The sequence below is a fragment of the Hylobates moloch genome, unplaced genomic scaffold, assembly GCF_009828535.3.
Source record: "Hylobates moloch isolate HMO894 unplaced genomic scaffold, HMol_V3 SCAFFOLD_3, whole genome shotgun sequence".
NCBI lineage: Eukaryota > Metazoa > Chordata > Mammalia > Primates > Hylobatidae > Hylobates > Hylobates moloch.
In genome coordinates this window covers 158,632,608-158,647,897 of record NW_026652278.1, presented here as the reverse complement: position 1 = coordinate 158,647,897, position 15,290 = coordinate 158,632,608, and the positions used below count along the sequence as shown (strand labels likewise).

The window sequence follows — 15,290 nt, the reverse complement described above, 5'->3', positions numbered from 1 at the left end:
AGGTATCCCAGAACTCATTTCAGATGGTGGGAATAGTAAGTTCAAGGATGCTGGGGTTTACCCATTTCAAGATTAGCAGAGCCCGGGGAGGCTGGTGGGGAGTGAGCGAGTGTAGTGAGGTTGGATATGGAGGCTGTGAATCTGTCAGAGGCCTACTGTCAGGCCATAGCAAGGCTGCCTCTGGCTTTTACACTGAATGACGAACTGCTGGAAAAATGTACATTGTAATAATTTAAGAATTTTAGCGTTTTATATTCATTATATTTTGAGACATTCTCCATACACAGATTGTTACTAATCATTAAATAATAATAAAAGTAATGAATGCATGGTGCTAAGTACAATCAACAAATATTTGAATACCAACCCTTTTTTTTAATGGGACAATTTTGTTGATGATAAAAATTACATTCCCAAATTGCCAGAGTAGACTCAAGGCCTCTCTGAATTATCAAGTGAAATGAAGGGCCTTGGTCAGACCGCCTGTGAAACAGCTCAGATTTACACAACCAGCAGTTCTTGGTCTGAAGAGGAAAGGTTGGGTCCGTGGCATGGCCACAGGCACTAAGTTCATCACCTACCCTTAGTCCAGGTAACAAGGTAAAAGTAGTGAGGCTCAGGCTTCACTCCAGGCTGTTCTGGAGGTGAAGTTGGAGGGAGAAACCTGTAGCTGTGCCCAAGAGGACCGGCCTGTCTTCCGCATAGGAAGTCCTAGAGGAATCTGGGCTGATTCACATCTGCAGTGAGATGAGGGCATCTGGAGAGGGTGTGAATGGGGGACATCCTAATACTTTGAGAGCTTGAATCCATTTACTCCCGTATTTTATTGTCCAGAATGTAAGGGACACACAATAAGTTGTCTTGCCTGTGGAGAACAAGTTTTCATGGGCCGCGTGGTGCACAAGCTGTGTCTGTGACCATCTGCCAAGTCACAAATGGCTTGGCCATCGCAGTGCTTTGCCCCAGTTGTATTTACTGCAATGGAATTTTTAGCAATGCACCAAGAACTCTCTTGTTCTTTCCCTTTTCTCTTTACCCCTCACCATTTCTTCCCTTTTCCAGCCCCAGTCTTACTCCTGGTTGTCAGGATCATACTGTGATAGATTTGGAAAGGACCTAAGAGATGGGTCTGAAGCTCGGAGAGATCAGCTGACTCCCAGGGGTCATCTCCTAGTAAATAAAAAATGGAGGAAAGGAGTAAGTATCCTCACTCCCAGCTCGTGAGTCTTAATCCTAAAATTCTAAACTTGTCTGCTCTTCACACGTCACCCCAGAATTTCTGTTCTTGACCTTAACCTCAGAGCCCAACCCATCTCTTATCCCAGGCACCTGATCCTATCCATTTGCTGTATTATAATCTCAGCTCCATGGCTGCAGGGAGACCTGCAGTGAATTCTTCACACTGGCTGTCGCTAAGAACACTCGATGTGTTTCTGTTAGAAGTTATTCTGTGTCTCAGTTGGGTACTATTAATACTATCCTTCAGGCTCATCATGAGTTAAGTAGCTTTATTATGAGCTGTCCCACCACAAAATAATTAACCACCCTTTGTAAGATTGTATGTGAAATTACCCTCCCAGTTCCAGAAAAGGGAGTTTTGTTTGGCCAGTTGGGAAGCCGTGTGTGCACAATCAAATGTGAGGGAGAGGTAGGAATTGAGAAAGGCACTTTCATTATCAAGGCCTTAAGGGTTTGCAGAGGATCCAGAATTAGCAAGAAAATGTAAACCCACAATTATTTCAAGTCCTGAGTCATATTAGGAAAGCATATTAAGAAGATTGCCCTCTGATTTATAGACAATGTGCTCTATGGGCTGCAGAGAGGACGGGGTTTGCTTCCTCCATCCAGGCAGAGCGCGCACAGCGTGGACTTGTGGGCAGGCAGCCAGGGATCAATCAGCACCTCCATAAAGCACCTCCCTGATACATGGCATCTTCTAGCCATTTTTCTAGCCAAAAAAGAGTTCTGACTCACTGATGTGTCCAGGCTTCCAGACATCCATCAGCTCCTGCCTGGTTTCACTCTGAATATAGGAGCTTCACACTAAATACATCAGGAACTTCTTGGAAAATGGGCTCGAGATCAAATAAAAGCAATTGAAAGCTGGCAGAAGTAGTGCCATCTACAGATTAGCAGGTGACATAAATTCATTGGACTAGAATGAAAATTCGAATCTCTACATGCATACTCCAAATGAGTGGGAAGAATGTTTTGAAAGGACATAATTTTTTAAAGGGGGGAAATGTTGGAACAATATTCTAATGAAAAGAAAGACAGCAGCTAGAGATGTTTCTGTACCAGCTTAGGCTGAATATAGACTCTAATAAGGACGGTGTCAAAGATCAAAGAAAAATGTGAATACAGCATTGTAACCCTCTGATGTGCATTGTGATCCGTTTTAGGGATTGGCCTGGCAGCATAAAGGCCCCATGCACCAGTGTGTCTGTCCCATTTCTATTCAGTTTCCAGATTTGGCTAATTCCTTGGATCATCAGGTTTCTGGAGAAATGTCTCTCTGATCAATTAAGGATGACCCAATTAATATCATGAACCATGATGGTGCCACTGCCCTCCAGCCTGGGTAACAGTGAGATGTTATCTTAATACATGAATGAATGAATGAATGAATAAGAATTTGACATTAAGTATGTGCTGAAACATCAATAAGCTCTTCTAAATGATATACCTGTGATTAGAATAGCCTTCATTGCATGTTTCAAGTGCTAGAACAATTTAACAATTGGCTTTATGGAACCAAGAAAACAATCCCAGGTCTGATCTGAGATTATTATTAGCAGTCATGGTCTTTTTATTTTGGTTCTAAGCCACTAAATTAATTGCATGACCATATGCAATACCATACCTTCTCTAGGCCTCCATTTTTTAGAGTAAAGAAAAACCTTTATGAAAATGTATCGAAGTTTTTCCAAGTCTAATGTTCTAGTTCTGAGATGTGTGGACCTGTTTTTATCTTGCTTGATAATTATATATCTATAGAGAAAAACCTTTAATGTAATTTTTTCCCTCCTCCTTTATAAGGGTTTGTGGTTCTCTTTTTCTCTTTAAAAGACTGTAGTAAAGGTCCCTTGAGTATCTCCCTTCTGATAATCAGGCTTAACCAACATTTATGTTTAGTAAGATATCAACAGTATCTCATCTCCATATTAGAGTGATTTTTTAGATGACCCTGGGCAATTTAAACAGTATATTTCTGAGAGCTTTATTTTGTATTTTTACTTTTAATCAGAAAAACATACCATGTGAACAAAGTGTGGAGATTCAAGAATGGTTTCTTAATATTATGCCCCATTAAAAATAAAGTTTTATGAAGATGGCATCTCTGGGCCTATAGTTTGTTTTTAAGTTTGAAAAAGAGTGATTTAACCCAGATCTGTTTTTTGAAAAAGTACGTGCCTTCTGTGTATCAAAAAAAAAATAACAGCATAAAATAAAATTCTGTAGAGGCCGAACGTTAGTGTAGTTGGAGTAATAATGTCGTACCCCTCTCAGTTGTTCCCTGGGCTTAAACAGCTCATCTGGTGGCTGTTCACAGCAATCCAGCAAGTCTGGGTGTATATTTAGTTCTACCCGTTAAGTAGCTGGAAATTATCCTAACACTACACAATTAATATAAGTGTGTGTTGTACCAAGAATGCCATGAGGTCTCTCCTGAGTCTCATTTTCCTCCTAAGGGCCAACTACTTTAAAAAGACAGGCTCTAATTCTTCTCATGGTGTGCTGCTGTATAGCTCTTAATTTGTGAGTTTTTATATGTAAATGTCATGACTGTGGCTTGTCATCACAACACCCTCCATCAGCCAGGGGTACAGAGAGAGGAGATGGTGAAGCTAGGAGGAAGAGTGAGGAACCAGGCAGGAGCGACCGTGTACTCTGCCAGGTCACTGCTAGCAGACAGGCCCTCATCCAAGAGTGGCAGCAGAGTGCAGAGTGCTGCCCAAGGGAGTGGTTTGTTGAATTTCTTAATTTGTGTATTCCACTGACAGTGCCAGCCATTGGTTTTTAGTAAATGAGACACTTCCTTCCTAAGAGCTGTCTGTATAATCATAGGTGCCACTGGTCAGGAGGTCTTTTACTACTTCAACCTGCTATCAGATAGTCATTCTGTACATTCTAATTCCTGTACCTCTTTGCATCTGCCCACTTCGTTCCTTCCCCACTGCTTTTGTTTCAGGCCCCTGTTCATTTCCTTCCTGGATATTGTATAATACTGGTCTCCTAGCCAGCTCTACATCGCAGCCATAAGAGGATCAAGCTGATCTTTGTAAACACAGAACTAGCCCTGTCACTTCTTTTCAAAACCTGTGAGTGCCCCCATCCTCGGCATTGCATACTATCTGGTCATTTTCTAGGCCAGCCTGCCTTTCCAGCCTACTTCCCCCTCCTCTGTTCTTGCACACACCACCTGGCCATCAGTGCATAATTACAGACATTTCCCCAGGTTCTCTGTAATCACCGTTTCTTTCAATATTCTATTCCTCTTTTGGGTCAACTTCTCTCCCCTGGTCCACTTGGGTACTTCTTTAAAGAACCACTTCCAGAAAATTCTTCCTGGCTCATCCAAACTATTAATACTTCGATCTCTTGTCTGGTGCCCCAGTGGATCTTCAACACCCTGTGATGGGCAGCTGTCACACTGTCCTGTAACTGTCGATATATGTTCCTGTGTCCCCTGTCAGATTCTGACAAGAGGGGAAAGGCCTGATTCTCACATCTGTGTGCCTCAACCCCTGGCAGTGCGCCCAGCACAGATCATTTCTCAGATGATGCATATCGATTTGGATTGAACTGATCCCCTTTAGATGCTTCTAAAAGTAACCTAAAAGCAATGCCCTTTCATACTTTCCTGTGATTATCTTGCCATCTGAATTAGGTGTTACCTTTGTGTGATGAAAGGCATCAAGAATCTCTGTACAGAAATAGACTCTAGAACATGGACAAGAAAGGGCAATAAAGGGCAGAATGAATCTCTGTAATAGGACTTTGGACATTGAGATAAGACTTAACTGATGTATCACTTAAATGATTTGACTCTGGACTGCAGTAATTGCTAAAGGAACATTCTTGTTCCACAGATTTCTTGGCCCTTGACTTTAGATTCCCATATGCATCCGTTTGTTTTCATGCTGCTAATAAAGACATACCTGAGACTGGGTAATTTATAAAGCAAAGAAGTCTAATTTATTCACAGTTCCACATGGCTGGGGAGGCCTCACAATCATGGTGGAAGGCAAAGGAGAAGCAAAGGCATGTCTTACACGGCGGCAGGCAAGAAAAGAGCTTGTGCAGGAAAACTCCCATTTATAAAACCATTAGATCTCATGAGACTTACTACCACAAGAACAATATGGTGGAAACCACCCCCATGATTTAATTATCTCCACTTGGCCCCACCCTTGACACATGGGGTTTATTACAATTCAAGGTGAGATTTGAGTGGGAACACAGCCAAACCATATCACCATTGTTTATATTCAGAGATCACCCTAATTACCTAAAATTCAGTATAGTTGGTGCTTGAACAACATGGGTTAGAGGCACCCACCCCCCCATGCAGTGGGAAATCTGTGTATAATTTTTGACTCCCCAGAACTTAACTACTAATAGCCGGTTGTTGACCAGAAGCCTTTCTGATGACGTGAACAGCTTATTAACACATATTTTTTATACTATGTGTATTATATACCATATTGCTACAATAAAGTAAGCTAGAGAAAAGACTGTTATTAAAATCTTAAGAAGAAGAAAATACATTTGCCATTCACTAAGGGGAAGTGGATCGTAGTAAATATCTTCAGCCTCGCCATCTTCAAGTTGAGTAGACTGAGGAGGAGGGGGAGGAGTTGGTCTTGCTGTCTCATAGGTGGTAGATGTGGAAGAGGGGGAAGGAGAGGCAGGCACACTCAGTGTAACTTCTGTTAAAAAAAAAAAACAAAAAACCTGCATATAAGTGGACTGAGTGGTTCAGACCCATGCTGTTCAAGAGACTCTGTGCTGATCCTGAAAGATGTTAGGTGGGATAGAATAGGCCAATGAGAATTCTGTTCTCATTTTTTTTTAATCGCAGAAAATATTTTTAATTTTTGTTTAAAAAACATGGATATTTTTAATTCATTATGATATATGGGAAAGGAAGTGGCAAAAACATATTCATAACTGAAATGGCTTGAGTTGACTACCAGTTTTGAAAAGTTAGCATTCATGTCTTATTGAGTACTTAGTGCCACTTTCCAATTCATATGAAATTGGGCTTCCCTCTCCATGCTTCATGAGTATAACCCTATGAAGAATGAGTTTTCATCCAGAAGGTAGCTTATGTGCCTGTGGCATCATTCCCGTGCAAATTAAAATCAGAGTAACTCTCAGTAGGTGTTGCAACAAAATCCAGTTGTATCACTCTACAAATTATTCATCAGAGTAGTTGGAGCAATACCCAAATTGACTCTGTCAAGAAAAAACAATAATATTCATTTAGTACAGAACACCCCTTACACAAGAGGTCCTTTTCCTTCTAGCTCCAGAAATACATGGGCAACAGTCTTACTGATTATAGGTGGAAAAAGAAGAAATAGGACTGAACAAAGCATTTTATTAAACATTTTTAGATAAAATACAATGGCTGGGAGGTAGGGAAGGGGTCAAAATAAAGAACATTTGATATTTGCTAAATATTTCTCTTTTGTTCTATTTATAGAAAATAAAGTAGTCTATCAAAGTTTTCCCAAAGATTATGAGGTTTAACAACTTGTCCATTGTAGCTTTTGTTAAGCCCTGGTTTTGAAAGCTGTGGTCTTTGTTCTTGTGTTTTGAAGGACTGCATTTTAAGCTGCTGGATTATAGTACTTAGGGTTTACTCTTTGCTGGCTCAAATCCCTTTCACAATGTTAGACTGTTATTTTACTCTTTGCTGGCTCAAACGTCTTTCACAATGTTAGATTGTTATCAGCTAAACTTTTTTTTCTTTTTTTTTTTTTTTGAGACAGCATCTCGCTCTGTCGCCCAGGCTTGAGTGCAGTGATGCCATCTCGGCTCACTGCAACATCTGCCTCCCGGGTTCAAGTGATTCTCCTGCCCCAGCCTCTCGAGTAGCTGGGACTACAGGAGCATACCACCACGCCCGGCTAATTTTTGTATTTTTAGTAGAAATCAGGTTTTACCATATTGGTCAGGCTGGTCTCGAACTCCTGACCTCGTGATCCACCTGCCTCAGCCTCCCAAAGTGCTAGGATTACAGGTGTGAGCCACCATGTCCAGCTCAACTAAACTTTTCATGGTGCTGTCTGTAAGATCCTAATCCAACAAGCTGAAAAAGTACATTTGCAGAATATTTTGCCAGCGTCCAGAGTCACGTGATATCTTATGTTGTTCAGGCAACACATTGTAATTTGTTCTTAAATAATTGCCATTGGATTCCATATAAGCATGGCTTCATACAGCAAGTGTGTAAACATGATCATGGGTGCCTAGCAATAAGAAAATCCTACTGAACTGTATGTGCAAGTTTTTGCTATCCAGGAGCTCTCCTTATAATCGAGAAGGAATTTACTCAAAACAGAAAAGTGCAAGATCATACACCAGGAAGCACTGTCAAGTTTGGTAGTTGCACATGCCATGGGGTGATGAGAAGGACTAGAAGTTTCTACCCTGTGAGCCATGGGACTCGCAGAAAGGAAAGGCAGAAGAGGGCCTGGGTGCTGGATGCGCAGTCAACCCAAGCTGTTCGGTGCCCCTCCTTCCTACCCAAGCCTGTAGCACCTAAAGAACATACTGAAGTTATCTCTGTGTCTTTCCCCTACTAGACTGTGAGTGGACATGGTCTGTGCTTTATTGAGCTTTGTGGCACTTCCCATCCCCTAAATCCTGGCAGTGTGCCCGGCACATGATAAATACCTTTTGAAAAATCTGAAGTGAAAGAGTAAATTGAGAGTAAATTCTTACTAAAACTATTAATTCGTTAGTGTTAATTCAGTGCTTACTTTGAATCAGTTTTCACAGAATTTTAGAGTAAAACGCTTTGATTCAAACAATCTGTAAATGATGCATTATGTCTTCTGTACCTTAGTAGTTTTTCCAGATAGGAGAGGATGGGAGTAAAAATGAGGAAGAGGGAAAACATTTTGCTAACTGAAATCCTTGCATAAAATGAAAGTCTCTGCTTCTGTATCTCATAAGGTCTCTAAGGGAACTGGATTCCGTTTCAGAATAGTTGCTGTGTTTTTAGCCCAAAGCACCTACTGACATTATTAAAATATAATAGCACAGCAGTATCCCCTTCTCTTGACTCTGCTAGCACAATGTGTTTGAAAGTAGAAAGCCAAATGTGGAGAGCCTCTGTTTGAAAACAGCTCTTGAGATACACACTTTAAAATTCAGTTTGATTTTCCATTTGTGGCATTCTCTTTAATTGGAGGGAAGAGTTATATTTACCACCCGTATTTATTAGAACCCATCTCCCAACCTGTCTTGTCTCTGATTCTCCCCCGTGGTATTTAGCCAGGCATCTGCTATGGCTCGGGCACCAGGGAGTCAATAATGAGTGACCCAACCCCTTCCCTCAACATACTCACCACAGAATACACCTAAGGGGGCAGCTCATGCATCCTCAGACTTGAGCCCCTGCAAAGGACCCGGTGCTGAAAGTCATTTATTATTATTTATAATTTATAATAACGTTTTAAACAAAACTCAGGGTCTGGCTTTTAGAAGACATAAAAATAGATTCGAGAAGCATAATTTCAATAAAGGATGCTTTACATGTTTTGCTAATAATTCTTGTTTATCAGGGCAACAGTACATAGGTGTTTGATATACATTTGATTATGAATCCTTATAATTGTCTTGTACTTGCCCAAAACACACAGCCAGCGAAGTTGGTTATGTCCAGAATCCTGGCCGGGTCTCTCTTAAACCTGAGGCCATGCTCTTCACAGCTGTTCTGTATTGAATAGGTCAGCTTTCCAACCACAAAGGAAACCACAAGTTTAGCCAAGTAAAGAAAGACATTTGCAAAGTCATGGCAGGGTGTCTATCATGCCGTTGCAGTCTGTGCTATCTCCCTTCGCCACAGGGTTTCGGCTGGTGGCGTCATGTGTTGGCTTCCTAGGGCAAGAAAGCACTCCAGTTTAGTGGGGTTTATGGAAATCTATGGCAAAACAAAACTCTTTTATTTCCTACTGAAAAAAATATGATCTGAAGCTAATTTATCATCACCAGATACCCCTTCAGTGTTGTTGTAGGCAGAATTGAAATAATAACTTCTGCCTTTGAAGAAGGCATGGCTGTAGGATTAGAATGAAATGGAGGATAGAGGACTAGGTGAAGGTTAGATCTTTGGACATAGAAGTGCAGCCAACCGTAATGTCTGGTGATGTTCCCCAGCCTGTGGGAGGCAGATGAGATTGAAACCAGGGTGTACATGAGTGACCTGGAGCCCATAAGTAACAGTAACACAGAGCAGAGAGCGCTAGATGAGGTGGAGCTCAGAGGAGCATGGGAAGTTGAATGAGACAGTAAGGAGCATTCTGGAAGCTGTAATGGGGAGTTAGGAGAATGCCAGAGTGATTCTGATGCAGTCCTTCCAAATGGCAGCAGAGCCCAAGCTGTGACCAGTGACATAGACTGGAAGTCACGTTTGCTGGGAGAGAAGAGGTTAAGGAATACCCAGGTGAACAATTAGGTCCTCCACAATGAAGACAGGTAATGTGGAGGAAAGAGAGCTTGTCATGGTAAATGAAAGCAGCCTGAATCCATTTTTGAGCTCTATGAAGTAATATATAAATTTAATATAAGAAATATATTTGTTCCTAAAAAAAACTATATGTTTTGATAGCAAAAAACAAAACTATGATTTCTGTAAAAAATATAATTCACATCCTGAACATCTTATGGTTGTGTTTTGTTTAAAAAGTATGTAGGTTTGACCGGGTGCAGTGGTTCACGCCTGTAATCCCAGCACTTTGAGAGGCCGAGGTGGGTAGATCACCTGAGGCCAGGAGTTCGAGACCAGCCTGGCCAACACGGTGAAACCTCATCTCTACTAAAAATACAAAAATTAGCCAGACATGTTGGTGGGCGCCTGTAATCCCAGCTACTTGGGAGGCTGAGGCAGGAGAATCGCTTAAACCTAGGAGGTGGAGGTTGCAGTGAGCCAAGATCGCACCACTGCACTCCAGCCTGGGCGACAGAGCGAGACTCCGTCTCAAAAAAAAAAAAAAAAAAGTATGTAGATGTTTGTATTTTAGCTGCATTGCTAACATTTTATAGTGTTTTGAATGGATGAATGCTAATGTTTATGTATATATATTTTTGTTTTCTTAAAAACAGGTTCTTGCTCAAGTACCAACTCTATGGACCCAGGACAGGTTTGTCCCATGACCTGCTGTGAACAGTGTGTTGTCTGATAGAAGATTCGGTTGGCAAACCATCTCTCTATTGCCTTACAGAGCAAGCAAAGAAGATGGATCGATTGAAGAGCCATCTGACTGTGTGCTTTCTACCTTCTGTGCCCTTTTTAATCCTAGTATCCACTCTAGCCACCGCTAAGAGTGTGACTAACAGCACTTTAAATGGCACTAACGTGGTGTTGGGCTCTGTGCCCGTAATCATTGCCAGAACTGACCATATCATAGTCAAGGAAGGGAACAGTGCCTTGATTAATTGTAGTGTTTATGGCATCCCTGACCCACAGTTCAAGTGGTATAATTCCATTGGCAAGCTGCTGAAAGAAGAAGAGGATGAGAAGGAGAGAGGAGGAGGTAGGCTTTAAAGTTGTATCAAATGTCATAATAAAATATAAACAGGAGCTTTGGAGCCAGCACCCGTGATGTTAGTTCTTCTCGTGCAAATGATTTAAAGATCTCATCTTGTCTTGTTTTTCTAAGGCAGGAGAGAGAATATATATCCTTAAGGATTCAAAGAAGCAATTAATTCATTTTTTTCAATCATTGACACAGAAGACAAAGGACAAACACAGAAGTCTTTTAAAAGGCTTCTTGGAATTTTGTAATATAATACATCCAATACATTATAGAGACAAATGTAGAATGAATTTTCCTAAATAGTATATTCAATTTTTAAGGGAGTTTTGTTTTCTTTCATGGAGATGGCTGGAATAAACAATATAGCCGTTGTTTATCATTAAATGTCCATTTAATTCACTGGCCGTGGATTTAAAGACCACACTTCTGAAAAGAAACCTCAGTGCAAGTCTCAGCCACTGGCCGGGATTCCTGGAGACCTGGCTGCAGTTTCTAGGCTGAGGCAGGGAGGGAAGGGAGGATGCAATAACAAGGAAGGATGTGGGGCAACAGGAGACTGCTTGGTTTTTAATAAATGCATTTCTGACCAAAAAGTGTGAATCACCTCACTCCGGGAAAGACTAGCCAGAGAGAGGATTGGGTCTTCGGGAATCAGTGCATTTCTTGTTTTAGATGCGAGAAGTAATCGTCTGAAAACCCAAGCCTGGTCAGATTGACCAGAAGGAGTTAATCTGCTTTCCTAGGCATTTACTGTGTGAAGTAGAAGGGTTGGGGGGGGGGACTGAAAAGACCATTGTTCTGAAGTAGCAGCTTATTAGTTTCTTCCATTCACATTGCCCTCCTGTTCCACAATTCTTTAACCAATGAGCAATCCCCAGAAGAGTTTCTGCTCCAGGAAAACCTATATTTTAAATCTCTTTCCCTCATTTTATCTTAATTGCCCTGAAAAAAGAATAGAGGCTAATGCTGTGTATCTCCTTAGAGCTAAGTGAATGGAGTTTTCTTGCAGTTGCCTACTTCTGGTTCACAGCTGTGTTCTGAATGGTTAAGGCTGCTAGCCATCTAATTGGCCAGGATGTGGGGTTTGCTGTAGTGCTGTCACTTACATTGCTTTTGGTTAGCCAGTCAAGGTTGTAGAGCATTATAACGCTTCTTCCTTTAAGTCAAAATATTATATATTATGAATCGTGTTTAACCTAGGAGAGTCGAGTTTTTACCCACCAAGAGGAATTGTGGGACCATAGCAAAGTTAAATTAGAAGGCACCTTGGAGACGTTACAGTTTAAATGCCCGTTTACTGAAATTTGCCCAAAGTCCTGCTGTTATTAAGTGGCTATGACTAGGCCTGTAATCCCAGCACTTTGGGAGGCCAAGGTGGGCAGATCATCTGAGATCCAGAGTTTGAGACCAGCCTGGCCAACATGGTAAAACCCCATCTCTACTAAAAATAGAAAAATTAGTCAGGCATGGTGACACGTGCCTGTAATTCCAGCTACTCAGGAGCCTGAGGCAGAATAATCTCTTGAACCCAGGAGGCGGGGTTTGCAGTGGCAGAGATCACGCCACTGCACTACAGCCTGGGCGACAGAGTGAGACTCTTAGTTTTAAAAAGTGGCTATGACAAGAAGCTTTACTACTGACAGTGGAAAGATGAGGGAACACAACCCCTAGCCCACACTGGTTTTGGTTCCTACAGCTGCTTCCTCCAGGACAAGTCAGAAGGCAGTGATGTCACACTTGTGAATGGAGGGCAATAGCCATGGTAACAAAGACACTGCAGGCCAGGTACCTTAGCAGGTCTTTCTGCAGGGCTGAGCCATCGCTAGGGAACCCAGGGTGACTGAATCAAAGGGAAGAAAGACGCCAGACCTGGATCTCCCTTTTACATGGACCCTGAAGCAAAGGTTATCCCTGGGTATTAAAGAGCTGGGTTGGGGCACTGAACTCCTCAGTCCTAGAGAGGAAGAGAACTGTGGGAACAGCATAGTGCTGGGGCCTGAATTTCAGTTCCAACATTTTGAGGATTATCCCAAAGTGTAGTATCTTACTGCTTCAGCGAAAAGGCCGTTGTAACTGCTGACTCAGCGTTGGCAAGCTGACTCTGCACCGTGCCTCCTTCATCAGTGTATTGAGGGCATTGAACTAGTTGGTAGTTATATTTGGCTCCATCTTCTTTTGTTTGTGGGTGCTAAGATGGACTATAGTAGTAGCCTGTCAGTAGACCCCAAGCTAGCGGTCACCAGTCGAAAGCCTTTGCCACAGAGAACTGCTCCATCAGAATTCAGCACTCTGGTTGTAGCCAGCAGCCTTGCTGATAAATCAGTTAGCTATTTTAAATCTCTTTAAAACTCTTAAGTTTTAAAAAGAACTCATGATACTAGTACTTGATGTTCCAGCTCAGCTTTTGTAATTACAATGCATGATGGTAATTTCAGAGCATAAGCAACATGGGATAATATACAAAGCAGTATACCTAACAACCAAGCAATACACAGAAAACAACAGAAATGAGAGATTCTTGCGCATAAAATATCAGAATCTGAGAGCTGGAATGGCCTATTGGTAAACTCATAGTCTTTAACTTTTCATTTTTGATGGGGGAAATGTCCATATTATAACATGGACATAGATTTCCATTTTCAGGCCAATAGGCTAGAAGTTTATATGGAGTGGTGTTTTTTTTCTTTTTTTAAATAACTCAACAAAGAGGTGATTGAATATAGTATGAAAAATACTAGGCCAAGTGCGTGGCTCACGCCTGTAATCCCAGCACTTTGGGGGCCAAGGTGGGTAGATCACAAGGTCAGGAGATTGAGACCATCCTGGCCAACATGGTGAAACCCCGCCTCTGCTAAAAATACAGACATTAGCTGGGCGTGGTGGCGCATGTCTGTAATCCCAGCTACTCAGGAGGCTGAGGCAGGAGAATCGCTTGAACCTGGGAGGCAGAGGTTGCAGTGAGCTGAGATCATGCCAGTGTACTCGAGTCTGGTGACAGAACAAGACTCTGTCTGAAAAAAAACAAAAAAGAAAAAAGAAAAATGATACTAATATCCTAGAACCTTACCTAGGTACACTAAGACTACTGTTAGAACCAAACTAACAAAATTATAATTTTCATTAGCAACTGCTGCCATTTACTAAGTCCCTGCACCAAGTTACATATATTATTTCTAATCCTTATAATAAGCCCTACAGTGAAGGGTTATTAATCCTCATGTATACACGTGAGAAACCAGGTGAAACCAGAGGGTATGACACAACCAGAGTGTGGCCAGCGGGTATTCATGCTCCCTCTGTGCCCCACCACATCATCCTTTAGGTTCCTGTAGGTGAAAAATGTTGAAGAGCCTCTCACCCAGACTGAGTGAATATGAGAAGAATTTCTAGATGGAAAAGGCATCCTCACTACCAATAGCAAGGTCAGACAGTGTTAGGATTTGTGCCGGAATGTGTGTGTGTACATGGCATGCACGTGCACAAAAAGGCGTTCAAAATCGTCGGTGAGTCACTCGAGGAGCACACTGCCATTCACTTTGTGATTAGCCTGGAAAGGAGCAATTTCATGTCTTGTTTCTGCTGAAAAGGTGAGAAAGCTGTTATTCATGCCACTCCCTCCAGGCTCAGAGAGAATGGGGCTACTTCCTGTCATTGGCAGGAGCAGCAGCTGGTTTGCTTTGCTTGCCTGGTGCTGTCACTTCAATTCCACAGGATCAGGAGAGGCTAATGTGTGATCTCTATCTGGAAGACTTTTGTTTTTGTAGTTCAGCAAAGAACCTGTTTGGGGTGGTCCACCCACCATAAAGCAGACAACATGAGTAACCACAGATGGCCACGAAATGTACTTCTTTCAGTTTTCCTTTTGCTAGAAGTGAATAGCAATGTATAGTAGCCAGCAATTAAGTCCTAACTATTTCAGGCACTAATTATCCAACGTGTTTTCACTGTTGCTTCTTACTGTGACTTTAAACCATTTACATTAACATTAGCACCTCTCTGAGATAAGTAACATGGGTTTCAAGAAAGTCAGCTGGTTTCAGCCCTTGTAAAAATGTCTGGGTTTGTTAGAGATTAAGCTTGAAATTCTTCCATTAAGTTAGGTTTTTTACTTTTCCTGTGGATTTGTTTTCTGTACTCTTGTAGTGTCTGGTTGCCAAAAACAATTAAACACTGAGTCCACAATTGTCACAACTGCTACTATAGTGCTATGGAATTCATTATAAATTTTGCCTCTGGTTTACTTTGCTTTATTGTTTTTATCCCTCTACTTTTGCAGGTTTCTTTGAATAGATTGAATATGCCTTTTAACTAGTTCTGCAAGGGACCGTGACAAGCTGTGTCAGCCAGTGATAAGACTGTAGTTATCACCTCCCTACTTAATATTTATATATCAATAGGTCGGTGTCCACAGCATTAAATGTAAATTATCCTTTACCTCTAAGATCAGTGTGAAGTGGTATATTAACCTGTTATACTGAATTCTTGTTTAGTATATTAAATACTTGAGGTTTAAAA

The 15,290-nt window shown here is 41.5% G+C and overlaps 1 protein-coding gene across 6 annotated transcripts in view; it reads left to right on the top strand.

Moving 5' to 3' along the window:
* MFAP3L (microfibril associated protein 3 like) overlaps positions 1–15,290 on the top strand; it is a 46,867-nt gene that overhangs the window by 16,814 nt on the left and 14,763 nt on the right. For 2 of the 6 annotated variants that reach the window (XM_058436876.1, XM_058436877.1), the window contains one exon: positions 10,342–10,772. In XM_058436876.1, the coding sequence (XP_058292859.1) occupies positions 10,475–10,772 (298 nt within the window). In that variant the 5' untranslated portion in view covers positions 10,342–10,474. Of the gene's footprint in view, positions 1–10,341; positions 10,773–12,538; positions 12,691–14,097; positions 14,363–15,290 lie in introns of those variants that run through there. The other 4 variants (XM_058436875.1, XM_058436879.1, XM_058436878.1 and 1 more) reach the window with 4 other exon arrangements.